Here is a 15,882-nt window from a genome sequence, read left to right on the forward strand (position 1 = left end):
ACTGGAGAAATTTACTTTAAACTGGGCAAAATGGATCAAATATGTCACACCCTATAGGCCTGATTTTGTTTTCACAACTTAGTGACTGTATTGGATGGAAGAGATCACTCCCTACTTGTTGGTAGTTCTTTTTTTTTTTTTTTTTTCTGTTTCTTTCCCTGTTTTGGTTATAAAAATCTATTGTTCTGGCTTTTAGAGCAGACAATAGAAATGTGCAATATGTTTATGTGTTATACAACACGTAAATGTCTGATACTGAATGTCAATAGAAAATAAACTACAAAAAAAAAAAAAAAAAATGTTAGGAAGAAATTTCTGTGTTCCTATGTATAATATAATGTCAGAATCATGTTTTTTTTTTTTTGGAAACGTTGCTGTCTGTATGTGTGTGTAAGTGTACCTATGTGTGATCGTGTGGATGCTTGTGTGTCGATGACAGTGCATGAGTGGGTGGTGATGAATATGTAGGTATGTCACTGGGGGGTGGGGGCTGGGGGCTGGGAGGGAATGTGGGTGAGGATGTTGTTGGTTGCTTGGGGCCCCCATCTATAACCACTCTTGCTTCCATGGCGTTCCCTTTCATGTACATCTGCTGTAAGCTGCTCATGTATAATATATTTTTCTTTCTCTGTGCATGAATAAAAAATACCTGAATCTAAATCTGTTGTTTGTTTGTTTTTTTTCATTTATTTATTTATTTTTAACTTGTCGTGTCCAGCATCATAACAGCAGAATGCAGCAGAACAAATTTGCTTTGCTAAGGGAAACTTTATAAAGTATATGAGGTTCCCCTTGAAATTCAACTGTCTTAACCCTTTCATGCATGAATTATTAGAACCTTAATCAAGATTTTTTTTTCCTGAGTGTTTTTATTCCTCTTTAGGCATGAAAAAAAAACAATGTGATTGATTTTTTTTTTTTTTTTTTTTTAAATCAACCTGTTTTTCACGCAGTTACAAAAATGTCCACTCAGCTACACCATGAATTTTATTCTTGAAGCAAAGAAACATGTATTTAAAACCCAATATCATAAAGTGATATGAAAACAGTGAAATGAAACCATGTTTAATGCAGCTAATCTGATGTTTTCTCACATTTTAACATATTCTAATACTAGTTATTACTCACTTCATGGAGATAATATGCAAAAAATAAATATTAACAATTGATTTCCACTCAAGAACCAACCAAAAACAGCAAAGTTACAATAATGGTATGAATTGCAGTTTATGAGATGATGCATAAGTGTCCACTGTGTTGGTTGATATGGAACTTAAACAGCAAAACCCATGAATATACAAGATTAAAGCTGTAGAGTAACTGTCCACTGTAGTGACCACAATGCACGAAAGGGTTAATTATGAGTTTTGTTGAACTACATTTCGATGCCGGGACTAACTTGAATCTAAAAAAGTATCAATTGATGGTGCATGGCATTAATTTAGCCACTGTTCTGTCCTTATCTTATTATGAACATAGATAAATTTCTCTTCACTGCAAAAAATGGGAAGCTATGTGAATTCCCTGAACTGGTAAAGAATGCAAGACGATAGCGTATCTTCTAATTTATGCCAACATATCAGATTAGCGTGCACTTTTCCTCATTCTGTCCTCATTCAGTTTCAATTCAAGATAACAAACAGAAAGTGTCAAGTGTGGGGTTTCTACTGTTAAGGAAAGCAGCTATAACTCTTTATAACTCTGACTCCATACAACGCTTTCCGATCTATATTTCTTCCCCTGAACCTGACTCAGTGTTTTAATAGCTGTCCTCCACTCTGATCCGGTTCACACAAGAATGACCCATAACTCAGCAGACTTCCTGTGCTCCGAGAGCTGACAGAGAAAGGAAGTGTTGCGAATACACACTGCATACCAGTTATGACATTTATCTTGAATATACTACAATGGAATCTGCTGTTTAAACACAGTGGGCTGTCCTGTTCTGTTCCATCTGTCACTTAGACAGACATGGGGAGGCTGAGGGCTGCTTGCCACAGACTATGCTCAGATCTGGTTCTGAGGTTGTTTCGAGTCCACGTGGTGCAGAACGACCACCATTTGCCATACAAATGCTGCAATTTCTCAAATTTTGGCTGAAAATGATCGCCAGACATGACTTTCTTATGCGTCCTATCCAACTGGAGCTGCACTGTAAGCCTGGATAAGTTGAGTTTGCTTAAAAAAATTGAGAAAAGTGGTTGCCTTAAAAAAAAAAATTAAGATAAGATAAGATAAGATAAGATAAGATAAGATATTCCTTTACTGATCCCACAATGGGGAAATTCACAGTGCTGTTAGCAGCATAAAAACATACATAGACATACACATAAAAACAAACAGTCATATAAATTTGAATAAAAAAGCGTTTAAAAGGAGAGTGCAAATATTGTTCGATAAGCAATGATTAATGAACTTTTTAAAACATAAAGACCCAGCGCTACTTTTGTGGCAGTCCCCAAATGATATTTTCTCTATTTTAACTTTTCTTAAGTGATTTATCACCATTTATTCTAATATTATGCTCATTATATTGCATTCTTATGCAGTTATGTTTTCATTTGGGTTTGTCTGTCTGTTAGCAAGATAACTAGAAAAGTTATGGACGGATTTGGATGAAATTTTCAGGAAACGTTTTTACTGGCACAAGGAACAAATGATTAAATTTTGGTGGTGATGTGGGGGGGTGGATTCTGATGAAATTTTAAGGAAATTTTGATACTGGCCCAAGGAACAAATGACTAAATTTTGACGGTGATGTGGGGGGACGGATGCTGATGAAATTTTCAGGAAATGTTGATACTGGCATAAGGAACAAATGATTACATTTTGGTGGTGATTGGGGGGGACTGATCTGCCTTGGCAGAGGTCTGCACTCTCCAAGTACTTTTCTAGTTTATGAAAGTTTTGTGTTTTTTTACAGATTCAAAACCACAAAACAAAACGAGCAGATCATGATGTCACGGGATTACAAAGATCACATTGCTCAGACAAACAACACAATTTTTACACTTAAAGGTTTACAAGTTTGTCTCACAGGTTATGTAAACGTGCCATTTTTCCCAAAGTTCTTCACCCAGTTCTTTCTACAGTCCTATTGTGTCGGTTATCTGTTCTAGTAAATGGAGATGTTTTACAATATTGGTAAAGACAGTCATCGGTGGACATTCTCTCTTAAGCCAGTATTTTGTAATTGTCTTCTTGCTCGCTGCCACATTTTATTGCATTCTTAAGTAAAAATCTGGTATTTTCCTACATTTAATTTACAGATCATGATTGATGAACATAAAAGCTCAAATTAAAGTTGACGGTTATTATATATAAAACAGAGAAAATGGAGGAAAAAGGGACTTTTCTGGTAAAAATCTGTCATTAACTGCACATAAAAACAAGTGTCTCCATCCACTGTTATTGATCCAGCTCCATGGGTTTTACTGGTGAATCAATGTTGTAGAAGATGACGGTGTTTCCACGGTAACTACGGAGCCTCTGAACATCCAAATGGGTCATATCTGACCATGAAAAGATGACAAACTGTATGTTACACCAATTATTTACATGGATTGATAGGATTAGTGGATCAACAGTTATTAAACTTTTTAAATCAGTAACTAGTCTTGATCGCTCGTTGATTTCTGGGTGTTTATGGGTTAAATACCATCATCTTGAAGGATTGTTTTATCTGTAAATACACTGTTGTTGTGAACAGACTTGCGTTACAGTGTGCAAAGGGTTTAGGATTAGTGGATCAACAGGTATTTAACTTTTTATATCAGTAATTGATTTTGATCACAGGTGTATGTTTGGGTCTTTATGGGTTTAGTACATTTAACTTAAAATCTTTTGTAACATCATCTGCTTTGTGTAGTTACTACACTTAACCCTTTATCGGGCAAGTGACTACTTTTGGTAATTTCCGCAAACATTAAATATGGGGCCAATCCTGTGTCTCAGTGAGGTCAAAAAGCATGTTGGTTTTTAAAACACTATGCAGTGACTCAGAGAGATTTTATACTAATTTTTGAAGCTGTAAATAGTGAATATGAGTGAGTTTTGTCCGTTTATGACCTTATAACCATTGTTTTATGGCATGTGTTGCATAGTGTGCAATATATTTATTTCTATCATTTTTTTTGGTTGGTTGACATGCTTTTTTTTTTTTTAAATTCTGTATATATTTACCCTTTTCTTTTTAAACTGTTTTGCACTGCGTACCAAAAAAGAGTTGTCTCATTCTATTCTATTCTATTCTATTCTATTCTATTCTATTCTATTCTATTCTATTCTATTCTATTCTATTCTATTCTATTCTATTCTATTCTATTCTTTTTAGCAAGTGCTGCTCTGATGTTTTATGGCAAGAGGAGGTAGATGATTATGTCCAATAACACACTATTTTGTTGTGTGTTATTGTAGTGTTGAAATTAAGAATTTCAGAGTATTTCAATGAGTGCCCTTTAAAGGGTTAAATAATTAAGTTCAATACACTAAATTCCAAGTTGATTTAACTAAACATATTTAGTAATAATGTCTATCCAAAGCAGTTGATATTACAAAAGATTTTAAGTTAACCTATGAAGACTCAATCAGCCACTGGCAACCAAAAGCATCAACTAATGTGAACTGTTTAATACCTGTTGATCCACTAATCCTATCAATACATGTAAATAATTGGTGTAAAATATAGTTTGTTGTCTTTTCATGGTCATCAGATATGACTCATTTGGACAATTAGAGGCTCCGTAGTGAACATAAAAACATCCTCATCTTCAACAACATTGATTCACCAGTAATACCCATGGAGTTGGATCAACGACAGTGGATGGAGACACTTGTTTTATGTTCAGTTAATGATATATTTCACAGAAAAAGTCGCTTTTTCTTCAGTTTTCTCTGTTTCTGATGTAATAACTTTTGAATTTACTCAGAGCTTTTATTAACATTTACATGATTATTGAAGTAAATACAGAAAAATACATAATTTACACTGAAAAACCTCTAAATAAAGAGGATAATATTACAATAAATGAAGATAAATCACTCAAGAAAGATTAAATGGAGAGAAAAATTAATTTGGGAACTGCCAGAAAAGTAGCACTGGGTCTTTATGGGTTAAATGTACTTAAAACGTTCATCAGTCCTTACTTAATTTTTTAAGGTAACCACTAAGTAAACTCAACTTATCAGGCCTTACAGTGATGCTCTGGCTCCCATGTTACAAAGCTATAAGCCTAATCTAATGATAGTTTGTGTGATGGAAAGCACCCCCTCCTCATTTCATCCCTGTTATGAGTGTGTGTACACTTACACGTGAGAGATGACCTTTGTGGAAACTATTATGCCAGCCTAATTATTGAACGGAGACGTGTGTCCTTTAGAACTGTTTCCTTAAGTGAAAGCGTAATTATGGAATGAAAATTACTGTACATTATACTCCAATGACGTACAATGACACCACTGTTTCCTTTCACAGCCACACACACACACACACACACACACACACACATAGACATACATGTACAGACTGTAGAACAACAAACCAAACATGACATAAAACCTACCGTTGATGCAATGGGGGGTTATGAAAGGCACTGAAATCTTAATTCTGGCATTAACCCATAAAGACCCAAACATCCACCTGTGACCAAAACCATCTACTGATCTAAACTGGTTAATACCTGTTGATCCTCTAATCCTATCAATACATGTAAATAATTGGTGTAAAAAGCAGTTTGTTTTCTTTTCATTTGGACACTCAGAGGCTCTGTGGTTACCGTGGAAACACCGTCATCTTCTACTACACAGGTGTCAAACATGTGGCCAAAACCGGCCCACAAAAAGGTTCTAATCTGGCCCGTGGGATGAATTTGCAAGTAAAATAATGTCATAATAACCTAAAAATAATGACTCCAAATATTCTTTTTGGTTTAATGTGAAAAAATAATATTATATTATTCCTATAAATAATGACAACTTCATTTTTTTCTTTGTTCTAGTGCAAAAAAAATTATATTAAATTAAGAAAATGTTTACAAACTATCTGATGGTGAAATGTGAATAACCTGAACAAATATGAACAACCTGAAATGTCTGAAGAAAATTAAATGCAATTTTATCCATAATCTGCCTGTTACTAAATGTTTTGTGCCTTTGTAGCTCTAATCTGTAACACACATGTATAAATGAGAAGATGAGGCAGAATATTGTTAAATTACAATAATTTTTCTTCAGAAATTTCTTTTTTTTTCTGATTATTCATGTCTTTTTTGTTCAGATAGTTTATAAATGTTAATATTTTCCTAATTTAATATGTTGTTGTTGTTTTTTTTGCACTAAAATGACAAGAAAAGTTTGGAGTTGTCATTATTTAAGGCTGTTATGCTAGTATTTTACTGGTCTGGCCCATTTGAGATCTAACTGGGCCGAATGTGGCCCCTGAACTAAAATGAGTTTGACACCCCTGTTTTACAACATTGAGTCACCAGTAAAACCCATGGAATTTGATCAATGACAGACAATGGAAACACTTGGTTTAAGCTCAGTTAACCTGTTAAACCCTGACCATATTTTCAGGGGAAAAACACCTAAAAAGACATACCCAAAGTAAATAAAGAATTACTTCACAACAATAAGGTTCATATGGATGTTCTTGGTGTCTATGGACATTTAGAGACCTCACAGAATCTATTCCCATGGTCTAAAATATTGTATCTATTACTATGTCTGAGTAAACTGTAACAAACTAAAAGAGAAATTGGAATTTTTTATCCTCGCCTGTTTTTTTTTCGGCTGGATTGATGATGATATGCATAAATTAATTGTTCGTGTCGGAGATTTTTACTAGCATATATTTCACCCTACAAAGATTAAAAATCATGTTTGAACATTAAAGGTTGCACTAAAATACACTTTTGATGTACTTTTATTAACATCAGAGTCTAAACTTTGAGCAAAAGTTGAAAAAAACATTCATTGTCCTGATTTATTATATTTTTATAGTAGATGAATATTAATATAATTTTTTCAGCCCGCGGGCGGGCTGATAGGGCAAAAGGGTTTTTAATGATATAGTTTAGTAAAAAAGTCATTTTTCTTCATTTTTCTCTGTTTCTGATCTAATAAACGTCAACTGTTATCTGAGCTTTTATGAACATCTATATGATCAGTAAATTAAATACAGGAAAATACCAGATTTTCACCAGAAAAATGTGAAATATGGAGGATTATTTTATAATAACTGGTGATAAATCACTTAAGAAGGGTTAAATGTCCTCCTGGGACCCAGGAAAGTGAAATTTTTCAGCTTTTTTACATTAAACAACTGTCTTGATTGGAAACTGCATAATGCAAGTTTTTACAGATACATTTTTTCAAATTATTTTGATTTATTTATTTGTTTGTTTGTTTGTGTGTTTGTTTATTTATGGAATGTCCTTTACAATGGACACATTTTTTTTTAAGTAAAACTGTCAAACTTTTGTCCCCTACAGAGGACAAAAATGCATTGCAGGGTCTCAGGAAGACAGAGAGAAAAATGTATTTGGGAACTGCCACAAAAGTAACACTGGGTCTTTATGGGTTAAGAGAAACAAACGGACACACACATCAGCATGAAACAGCTTCAGACTACACACATGAGGGAAATGCACATGTGCACACAGACACACCCCCAGTCCATAGAGGCTCCACACAGGCACACCTCCAATCCAAATACACACAGACACAAGTATGATGCTGTATGGCTGTGTTTACAGTGGAATCATGTGAATGCACTTTGTTCTATTTGAAGAATGCAGAAAAAAAAATCCTAATATATCTGGACTTTTTCTGAACAACAGCATCGCATCCACAAAGTCATCCTTAACACATCACCATCTAGTGTCTTAAACTGGAAGTATGAAATGAAAATAAGCTCTTAAAAAATCCTCAACCTTAGACAGTTCAGCGTGGAAAGATTATAAGCAACTTTAAGGATTTCAGATAACTTTTACGCATGTGGTGAAAGTGACCGGAAAGATTTACGCACCGATTATAACTTATAATTTACGCATACAATATTTTCATACTTCATTTTTTTTAATTTATTCGATTATGAGTGAGAGATTTACTGAGAGAAAAATCGGATTCACAACCCATCACAGTCAACCGGTCCGCAAGAATAAACTGAAAAACAAAAGCACAAACTCACCGGAGTGCCTGTCCATTGGTCCTGACTCAGTTCAGTGTTGCTGTCTCAGTGTATCGTCATGTTAAATGTACACATGAAGTTACAGGGAGAAGTAAATGTCCGATCCTCATCAACACAAATAAACACACTGCCTTCATCTATTACGAGAATGTCCTCTTTGGAATTTGCCAGTCGTTCATTGCAATGATATTGTTGTTTTTTTGGCTTTTTTTTTTTTTTTTTTTTTTAATGTTGCGTCTTTACGCATTTGGTTTCATCAATCGGAATCATTTCAAAACGTCGGTGGTGGGAACTTATTGAGACCCCTGGTGTAAAAAGTAGACAAAGACCAAGTATTTGTCTCCCCCCACTAATATCCCTTGTGGAAAACTGGATCACAATGCCTACAACAGAACCCACTTTTCTTTTTTTTCCCCTGAAAACGTGATGGACAGATAGCGTGAAAAGTTAAATTACGAATGAATGCGAAGGAATTTCCCTGCTTGAAGAACATATTTAACAACCCTTTTAGCTGTCAGGAATTCTTTGTGGTCTGCTGGCCGAAGGGAGAGAAATATGTTAATAATGTAGGCTACTGCCATACCAAATATGGCAATATTGTTACGTCTGAGCTCTGGTGCGCATCTGGAAACGCTTAACTCTTCTGAATAAAGGCACTGGAGAGCCAGAAATAGACGCTGTTAAACGTATTTCTGCCCACACCTTTAAGACTTACAGAGAAAAACCTACAGCTATTTTAAACGTGGCCACTGTAACATGTTATAAAAGTGTATTTAACAAATTAATTCAATCAGCATAAGCATCAGACACTAAACTCAGCATTAGACTATGATTACTGCAACCTGGGGATTTAGGATTATATGATTGTTTTGTGCATAATAACACAGTGTTTACTTACTTATTTTTTTATTTTATTTTATTTTTTTATGATTAAAAATCAAAAAGTAATTCATCCTGGCCTTGCAATACACTTAATCAATATGTAATTCATCTTGGCCTTGCCATAAACCTCCCAAAATGTACTGCTTCATCAAAAAAAAAAAGCCAAGTGAAGTTGAGTTGATAGATGTGAGAAGTAAGCAGAGGAAGAAAATGAAAGGAGGGACAAACAAGAAGGGAAAAAATGTGAGACGGAAAAGTGTGTTCAGATGGGATCCAGGGGGGAAAAATCCATTTGAGAAAGAAAAAAAAAAAGAGAAAGGTTTAGACAGGGTGGAGCTTAGGTCTTGGATGGAAAATGCGCCGAGAAACATTCCTGGCATAGTTTGGGAACAGTTCAGCAAGCAGCCCAGGAACGACGTCAGCTTCCCACTACGGTATAAAAGTCCGGAGGTGGCCGGACCTGAACAGACTGCAACCGCTTTACCCAGAGCCTCATCTACTCTAAAGGAGCCTCTGACACTAGAGACTACCAGCAAACACATCAACAGAGATAGACGACTGAGAGAGGGAATATCTAAAGGACTCCTCCGAAGACAGAATATAACCTGCATTTCTAAACAGGATTCCTCTTGAACACGCACAAGACATTTATCCAACATGCTGATGCTTACTATTGCCCTTACCTTCTTTGGGAGCCTCAACTTGGTGAGTAATTTCTTTATTTTAGTTACTTTAGACCTAACACAGGGAACTAATGCGCTTTCTTTTGGATGAAACACTGACAAGTTTTCTCAAGTGTGAAGTTGTGAGGCATGGCTGTGTTAGTTTTAGTCTTTAATGGGGGGTTTTACTGTTGGCTTGTACAGGTCCTGTCCTCTTCCTCTTGCCCCTCCGTGTGTGAGTGTCCGCTGGAGATGCCCAAGTGCGCACCCGGCGTGAGCGTCGTCCTGGACGGCTGCGGCTGCTGCAAAGTCTGCGCCAGGCAACTGAACGAAGACTGCAGCCTGACCGAGCCTTGTGACCACACGAAAGGGCTGGAGTGTAACTTTGGAGCCAGTTTTGCTGCTGCTACCACTCGTGGCATCTGCCGAGGTATGTATAATAGAGTCTTTCAGTCTCCATATGCGCATGTGTTTTAAGGAGAGTTAGTTGTGAAGTTGTTTTTCTTGGGGAATAAGGGGTATTTTATTCAAAAGTATGGGATCCTGGGTGATTTCAACGCTGTGGAATGCAGATAGGAGGAAACCTTAGTCTAAACCTCAAAGCACAGACAGCCCACTGTGGAGGGAAAGAGACTCCTCAGGCAGCCTGAAGAATTTCACAGTTTAACTGATCCTTATCTGGCAGCCATGTGATGTCTTCAGCAGAAGTCTCTGAGCAGAGCAGGAAAGAATAACATTCCTTTCCTCATGTTTTTTCTCCCGCTGCAGCCAAGTCAGAGGGCAGACCCTGTGAGTACAACAGCAGGATCTACCAGAACGGAGAGAGCTTCCAGCCCAACTGTAAACACCAGTGCACATGCATCGATGGGGCGGTGGGATGTGTCCCGCTGTGTCCACAGGAGCTGTCCCTGCCCAACCTGGGCTGTGCCAACCCCAGACTGGTTAAAGTAGCAGGCCAGTGCTGTGAGGAGTGGGTGTGTGACGACAGCAAGGAGACAGACATCCTAGAGAAGATCTTTGGAAAAGACACACTGACTGATGAGTTGGAAAGAGACCTCACCAACAGGAACGAGCTCATTGCAATTGTCAAGGGTGGACTCAAGTCCCTACCTGGTAAGAAAGCAGTCTGTTACTGTGAAAATAAGCCTTTTTTATGGATTTACATGGACAATCTTGAAATGTGCACAATTATGAAACACTAATATGAAGTTTTGTTTTGTTTTTTTTAACTACAGCATTCAGACCACAGCCTGAAGTCCAGATGTTTGACAGCCAGAAGTGCATTGTCCAAACCACACCCTGGTCCCAGTGCTCCAAGAGTTGTGGAACAGGCATCTCCACCAGAGTCACCAACAACAACAATGAGTGCAAGCTGGTCAAAGAGACAAGAATCTGTGAAGTGCGGCCATGCACTCAGTCACCTTATTCTAGTCTGAAGGTAAGGCTGAGTCACCATTACTCCAAAGATGGAAGCATGCATGATACTGAAAAATGCATCACTGTTGGCTCAAACCCTCCACTAACCTCCATTTGTATTTTGTTTGTTCTTCTGCAGAAAGGAAAGAAATGCAGCAGAACCAAGAAGTCCAGCCAGCCAGTGAAGTTCACCTATGCCGGCTGCTCTAGCCTCAAGAAGTACAGGCCCAAGTACTGCGGCGCATGCGTGGACGGGCGCTGCTGCAGCCCTCATGACACCAGAACCATCCGTGTCAAGTTCCGCTGCGAGGATGGCGAGACCTTCAACAAGAACATCATGATGATCGAGTCCTGCAAGTGCACCTACAACTGTCCCCATGCCAACGAAGCCTCCTACCCTTTCTACCGCCTCTCCAATGACATCCACAAGTTCAGAGACTGAATGCGATTGGTGAAGATTGTCCTTACCCCTCAGCAAGAGCGAGAGATCCACAAATGACAGCAGGGGTGTAAATAGACTACCAATCAACAACCAGCTTCTTGTTGTAACTAGATTCCCAAGGAATTGTGGGCTTACATCATGAGGACTTAATGAAGTGCACTGTTTGCTGTGACTGCATCAGCATTCTTAACTAAGAACTGCTTCATATTAATGGAGCATCAAAAGTAGCTTCGTTATGGAGCAAGATGTAACTAATATTTGTACATTTTTGTTAGTCGCTGATATCAATTCACTGTGTATATGTTGATCCTTAACATCAGACATGACCCAGACTGTAGACTTGTGTGTGTATATGTAGATATGCACATGCGCAACTTCAATTAGCATACCATCCTGTATCTTACGAACAAGACACCGAAATGGAACCTCTGGACTTGTTTAACAAGTGTGTGGTTTCATTCCTTCCTGACGTGGGCATTATTGTTCATGTTTTGTGGCAGCTATTGAACTCCCTTCATGAAAAAGACAAAGCGAAACATGTCAAAGGATGAATGAATGTTTTTATTATTGTTATTAATATTATTTATCAAAAATGTAGCTACTTTATTTGGATATTATGTGTCATACTGGAATAAATTGTAAAATGATTTAATTTTATATGCTACAAATAAAACTGATTTATTTATGAAATATGACAATGCCTGAGTTCAGTGTGTTCATCTTGGAGGCGAAATAAAGCACATTGCTCACATGCACAGAGGTGGGGGAGGTTATTTAAATGAGAAAATCCTCCTGTTATATCATTCTGTAGACCCAACAGATTTTCAGACAGACAGACACTGAGCAGGGTCAGTCTGTTCTTATATAACAACCTCAGAGCCTCTCTCCTGACTTTCTGCGCTTTGGAATGCCATTCTGAAGCGAGCTGGCTTGCTTTCATTTGATCTGGCTAAGCCATACACTTGACTGATTCTGAGAGGGAAAAAAAGATTAAGTCCATGAGTAGCAATGAGTATGGGAGTATGCCAAGAATCTTAAGTGCTGCTCTGAATGGGCTGGGATTAGACACCATGCAACAAGGACAATGACTATTATTGTATACAATACAGAGAATGCATTCCCAGTTAAGCTTTTTTTCACACATAGGGCTACCAAATTGACCTAATTCGTTAGCATTTGCTTTTTAAAGCGAATTAGCCACATTGGCCTCAAATGGCTCTTAAACTACAACTGTTTGCTAAACAGTTGTAAACAGTCCCGAAAAGTAGGGAGGGCTTAAGTCTCCCATCCAGGGTTCAGTTTAACAGGCATTAAGAATTATTATTATGAGGACCAAACAGGGGAAAGACAGGAAAGAAGGTCAATGGAGCTGCCTCAAGTATGTTACTGTAACATAAATGCCACTTTCGATTATTTATGTTTACCTAAGCTCAGACAATCCCATGGACTTCTTGTTTTATCACCCAAAAGTGCAAAATACTACACAATATAAAAATGCATAATTCAAGATAATACCACCAATCTGAAAATGATCAAAAATGACCCTACTTAGTGTTATTTGTCTTTGGACTGGATCTGATGACAGATGCTTGCACCTGGTGCAAAATACCAACAGTACAGTTTAAAGTGGGGTAGAGAGAGCAGAGCTCAGGGGCAACGACAGGGAAGGCTTTCTTTTTTGATCCAGGTAGAGGGAGCGGCTCAGGAATGCAGCAGTGGCTCAGAAAGCAGACATCCTGATGGGCGGCAGATGTTGGAAAATATTTCAGAGCAACATGTTCACTTTAGCTATGAAGATTTTCCAAATATACACAAACACTCCCAAGTGCTCACTTGAATCCACAAAAGGCATCTCTTCACAAACAATTATAAAAGCTTGTCTATCTGACGGAGCTGCATGGTGCAACGTCTCTGCATAGCTGGTGGAAATAAGTCTTAATCGAGTGTGTTTAATAAGAGGTTGAACAGGACACATTGCCTGTGATTGAGCTGCATACCGCACAGGATGTGCCCACTGAGGTTTTACAGATTGCTCACATGAAAGACTTCTGAGGTTTACCTAATCACAAAGATGTGTGGCTGCCCCTTGCCGTCCGGATTTACAGTCAAAACACCTCCAAGGAGCCCTGTTTTTGCTCTTTCCCTCTTTGTTGCTTCCTAAGTAAAATTTCCCTCTCAGCTTCTCCTAAGTTTGGAAAGTGCCATGCAATCACACTGTCATTTGTCTTGTTAACAAAACTAACTTGGTTATGTAATGGCATCTGTATGTTATGTGAGCGCTCCTTTCGCTCATCCGTGGCATTCCTTCATACTGTACTGACAAGCAGTAGTGAGGCTGACAATCCTTCTGTTGAACCTTGTGTGACAGAATGAAAAGATCACCTTTATTGAGAGGAATGAATTGCGATGTCCATTCCGACATTTGCACAAACCTGTAAAAACTATTACTCAGAAACACAGGCAAACAAGGCTCTCACACACAGGCGCCCATGCAATTAAATCACTCAGCGACTACCTCATTCCCTGAACCCAAAACGTGTTTATATGACAAAGACATTAGCGTTAAAGCTTCATCAAGCACTACGTAATGCTGTTCAACCAGAAGCTAAGGGCATTGAGAGTGGCCATTACAACACTCTGGAAGCTGCTGAGCACTGATGTCAGCTCTTTTACAGCCCCCTTGTCTACAACCTCAGGTTAATATTCACTGTTATAAGGAACCAAGGGGCAAGAAGCACTCAGGGTGAGAGGCTGGCCACCAAGTGCAAATGCAGAACCACCCATTTGATTTAACAGGCACCATCTGCTGGACAAAATGAGAAAGAGCATTTGGTGTGCGCTCTTACCTAATTTCTATGTTATATGAGGTGATGGAGCAAGTATTCAGATTTAAATAATGTAAAAAATAAAATAAAATAAAATGCTTGATTACAGTAAAATTTGTGCAGGAAAAACCCTAGTCTAGTAAAACTATGTAAGCATTAGCATCAAACCATAGTTATTCGAAACTAAAATGACCTTGTTTCATGTAATTGCTATTGGGATGAGTATATGCTTTATACAGTCAGAAAAAATTATTAGACCACCCTTGTTTTTTTCAATTTCTTGTTCATTTTAATGCCTGGTACAACTAAAGGTACATTTGTTTGGACAAATATAATGATAACAACAAAAATAACTCATAAGAGTTTAATTTCAGAGCTGATATCTATCTATTTTTCATGGTTTTCTTGATAATAACCAAAATCGCTTCAGTTCTTACATCAATATCTATGGCATTGTACTGACAAAAACAGTGCTTTTGGGCATTCCATGTTTTCATTTCTGTCAGTTTTAGTCACATGATACACACAGGATTTAGTACTTGATTGCATAACCATTGTTTTTGATGACTTTGATGGTCTAATAATTTTTTCCGCGATTGTATGTTGGTCATCTTCCTGTTTTGAATGTCAGTAGTGTCTTATAAGCCTATATGGGCTGGGCACATAAGTGTATGACACTTAAATAGAATACTCGTTCATTCATATACTAATAAAATATAAGATCCCTCTGGTCACTCTCACAGATTTGACATCATTAGATTATTACTATTGAAGCTTCAGTGATGAAGGTGGAGCTACACTGAACAAATGCATATCCTGTTTAATATACAGAGACACCACATAAACCAGGGCTCACAAGATGATTAATATGAGACGAAAGAAGAAAAAAACCCAACGTTGTGACACACAAAAGTCTGTTTTCAGTTTTGTGCTTGTTCTGTAATCTCTGATTTTTGGTGACATATTGAATGATTTGAACATTTATTGAAATGAAACCATGTGAGATGTTTAGAGGGAGAAATCACTGTTTGGTGGAGCTGTGAACAAGACGTAGACAACTGCAATGTGAGATGAGTTCACAGAAGACGTCAGAAGACAGAAGGACTGGAAACCACTGGGCTCATTTTTTAATAATGTTTTGTATTTTATTATCTGTTGCGTAAAATAATAATCTGAAAAGCTGAAGGACAAATGTAGCAGAATATAAAGAGAAAAATTTACCACTGTACTATATATTGTACATGCATTTTTGTATTATTATTATGTATTTACGTATTATATATTATTTACGCATTTATGTATATGAATTTACCGTAGTGGGGTATAATATATATATATATATATATATTTTATATATATTTTAATTGTATGACTTTTTATGTTTTTTTTAATCTATTTTTGTATTTTATTCTTTTATTTGGGTTTTATTTATTCTTCTGTACAACAGTTTTCTTTTTCTTTTGTGTT

General features: G+C 37.2%; 2 protein-coding genes across 2 annotated transcripts in view; one reads left to right on the top strand and one right to left on the bottom strand.

Moving 5' to 3' along the window:
• The window catches only part of ddah1 (dimethylarginine dimethylaminohydrolase 1), a 154,169-nt gene extending 145,627 nt beyond the window's left edge, over window positions 1-8,542 (bottom strand). Inside the window, exon 1 of the mRNA XM_030131989.1 lies at window positions 8,189-8,542. Coding sequence (XP_029987849.1) covers window positions 8,189-8,204 — 16 coding nt within the window. The 5' untranslated portion in view covers window positions 8,205-8,542. The remainder of the gene's footprint in view (window positions 1-8,188) is intronic.
• Window positions 8,543-9,479: 937 nt separating this feature from the next.
• Window positions 9,480-12,285, top strand: ccn1 (cellular communication network factor 1). The gene is made up of 5 exons (XM_030131986.1): window positions 9,480-9,775; window positions 9,937-10,162; window positions 10,501-10,845; window positions 10,968-11,170; window positions 11,288-12,285. The coding sequence occupies exons 1-5, from the start codon at window positions 9,728-9,730 to the stop codon at window positions 11,588-11,590; spliced, it is 1,125 nt and encodes a 374-aa protein (XP_029987846.1). The 5' UTR covers window positions 9,480-9,727; the 3' UTR covers window positions 11,591-12,285.
• Window positions 12,286-15,882: the final 3,597 nt, after the last annotated feature.

Source organism: Sphaeramia orbicularis, chromosome 4 (genome assembly GCF_902148855.1).
Source record: "Sphaeramia orbicularis chromosome 4, fSphaOr1.1, whole genome shotgun sequence".
Classification (NCBI taxonomy): Eukaryota; Metazoa; Chordata; class Actinopteri; order Kurtiformes; family Apogonidae; genus Sphaeramia; species Sphaeramia orbicularis.

Bases quoted from the DNA above. Each gene is read 5' to 3' on its own strand.
- ccn1 (XM_030131986.1), top strand. From the start codon at position 9,728: ATGCTGATGCTTACTATTGCCCTTACCTTCTTTGGGAGCCTCAACTTG. The intron at 9,776-9,936 runs GTGAGTAATTTC...TGGCTTGTACAG, and splicing joins TCTTTGGGAGCCTCAACTTG to GTCCTGTCCTCTTCCTCTTG. The intron at 10,163-10,500 runs GTATGTATAATA...CTCCCGCTGCAG, and splicing joins CACTCGTGGCATCTGCCGAG to CCAAGTCAGAGGGCAGACCC.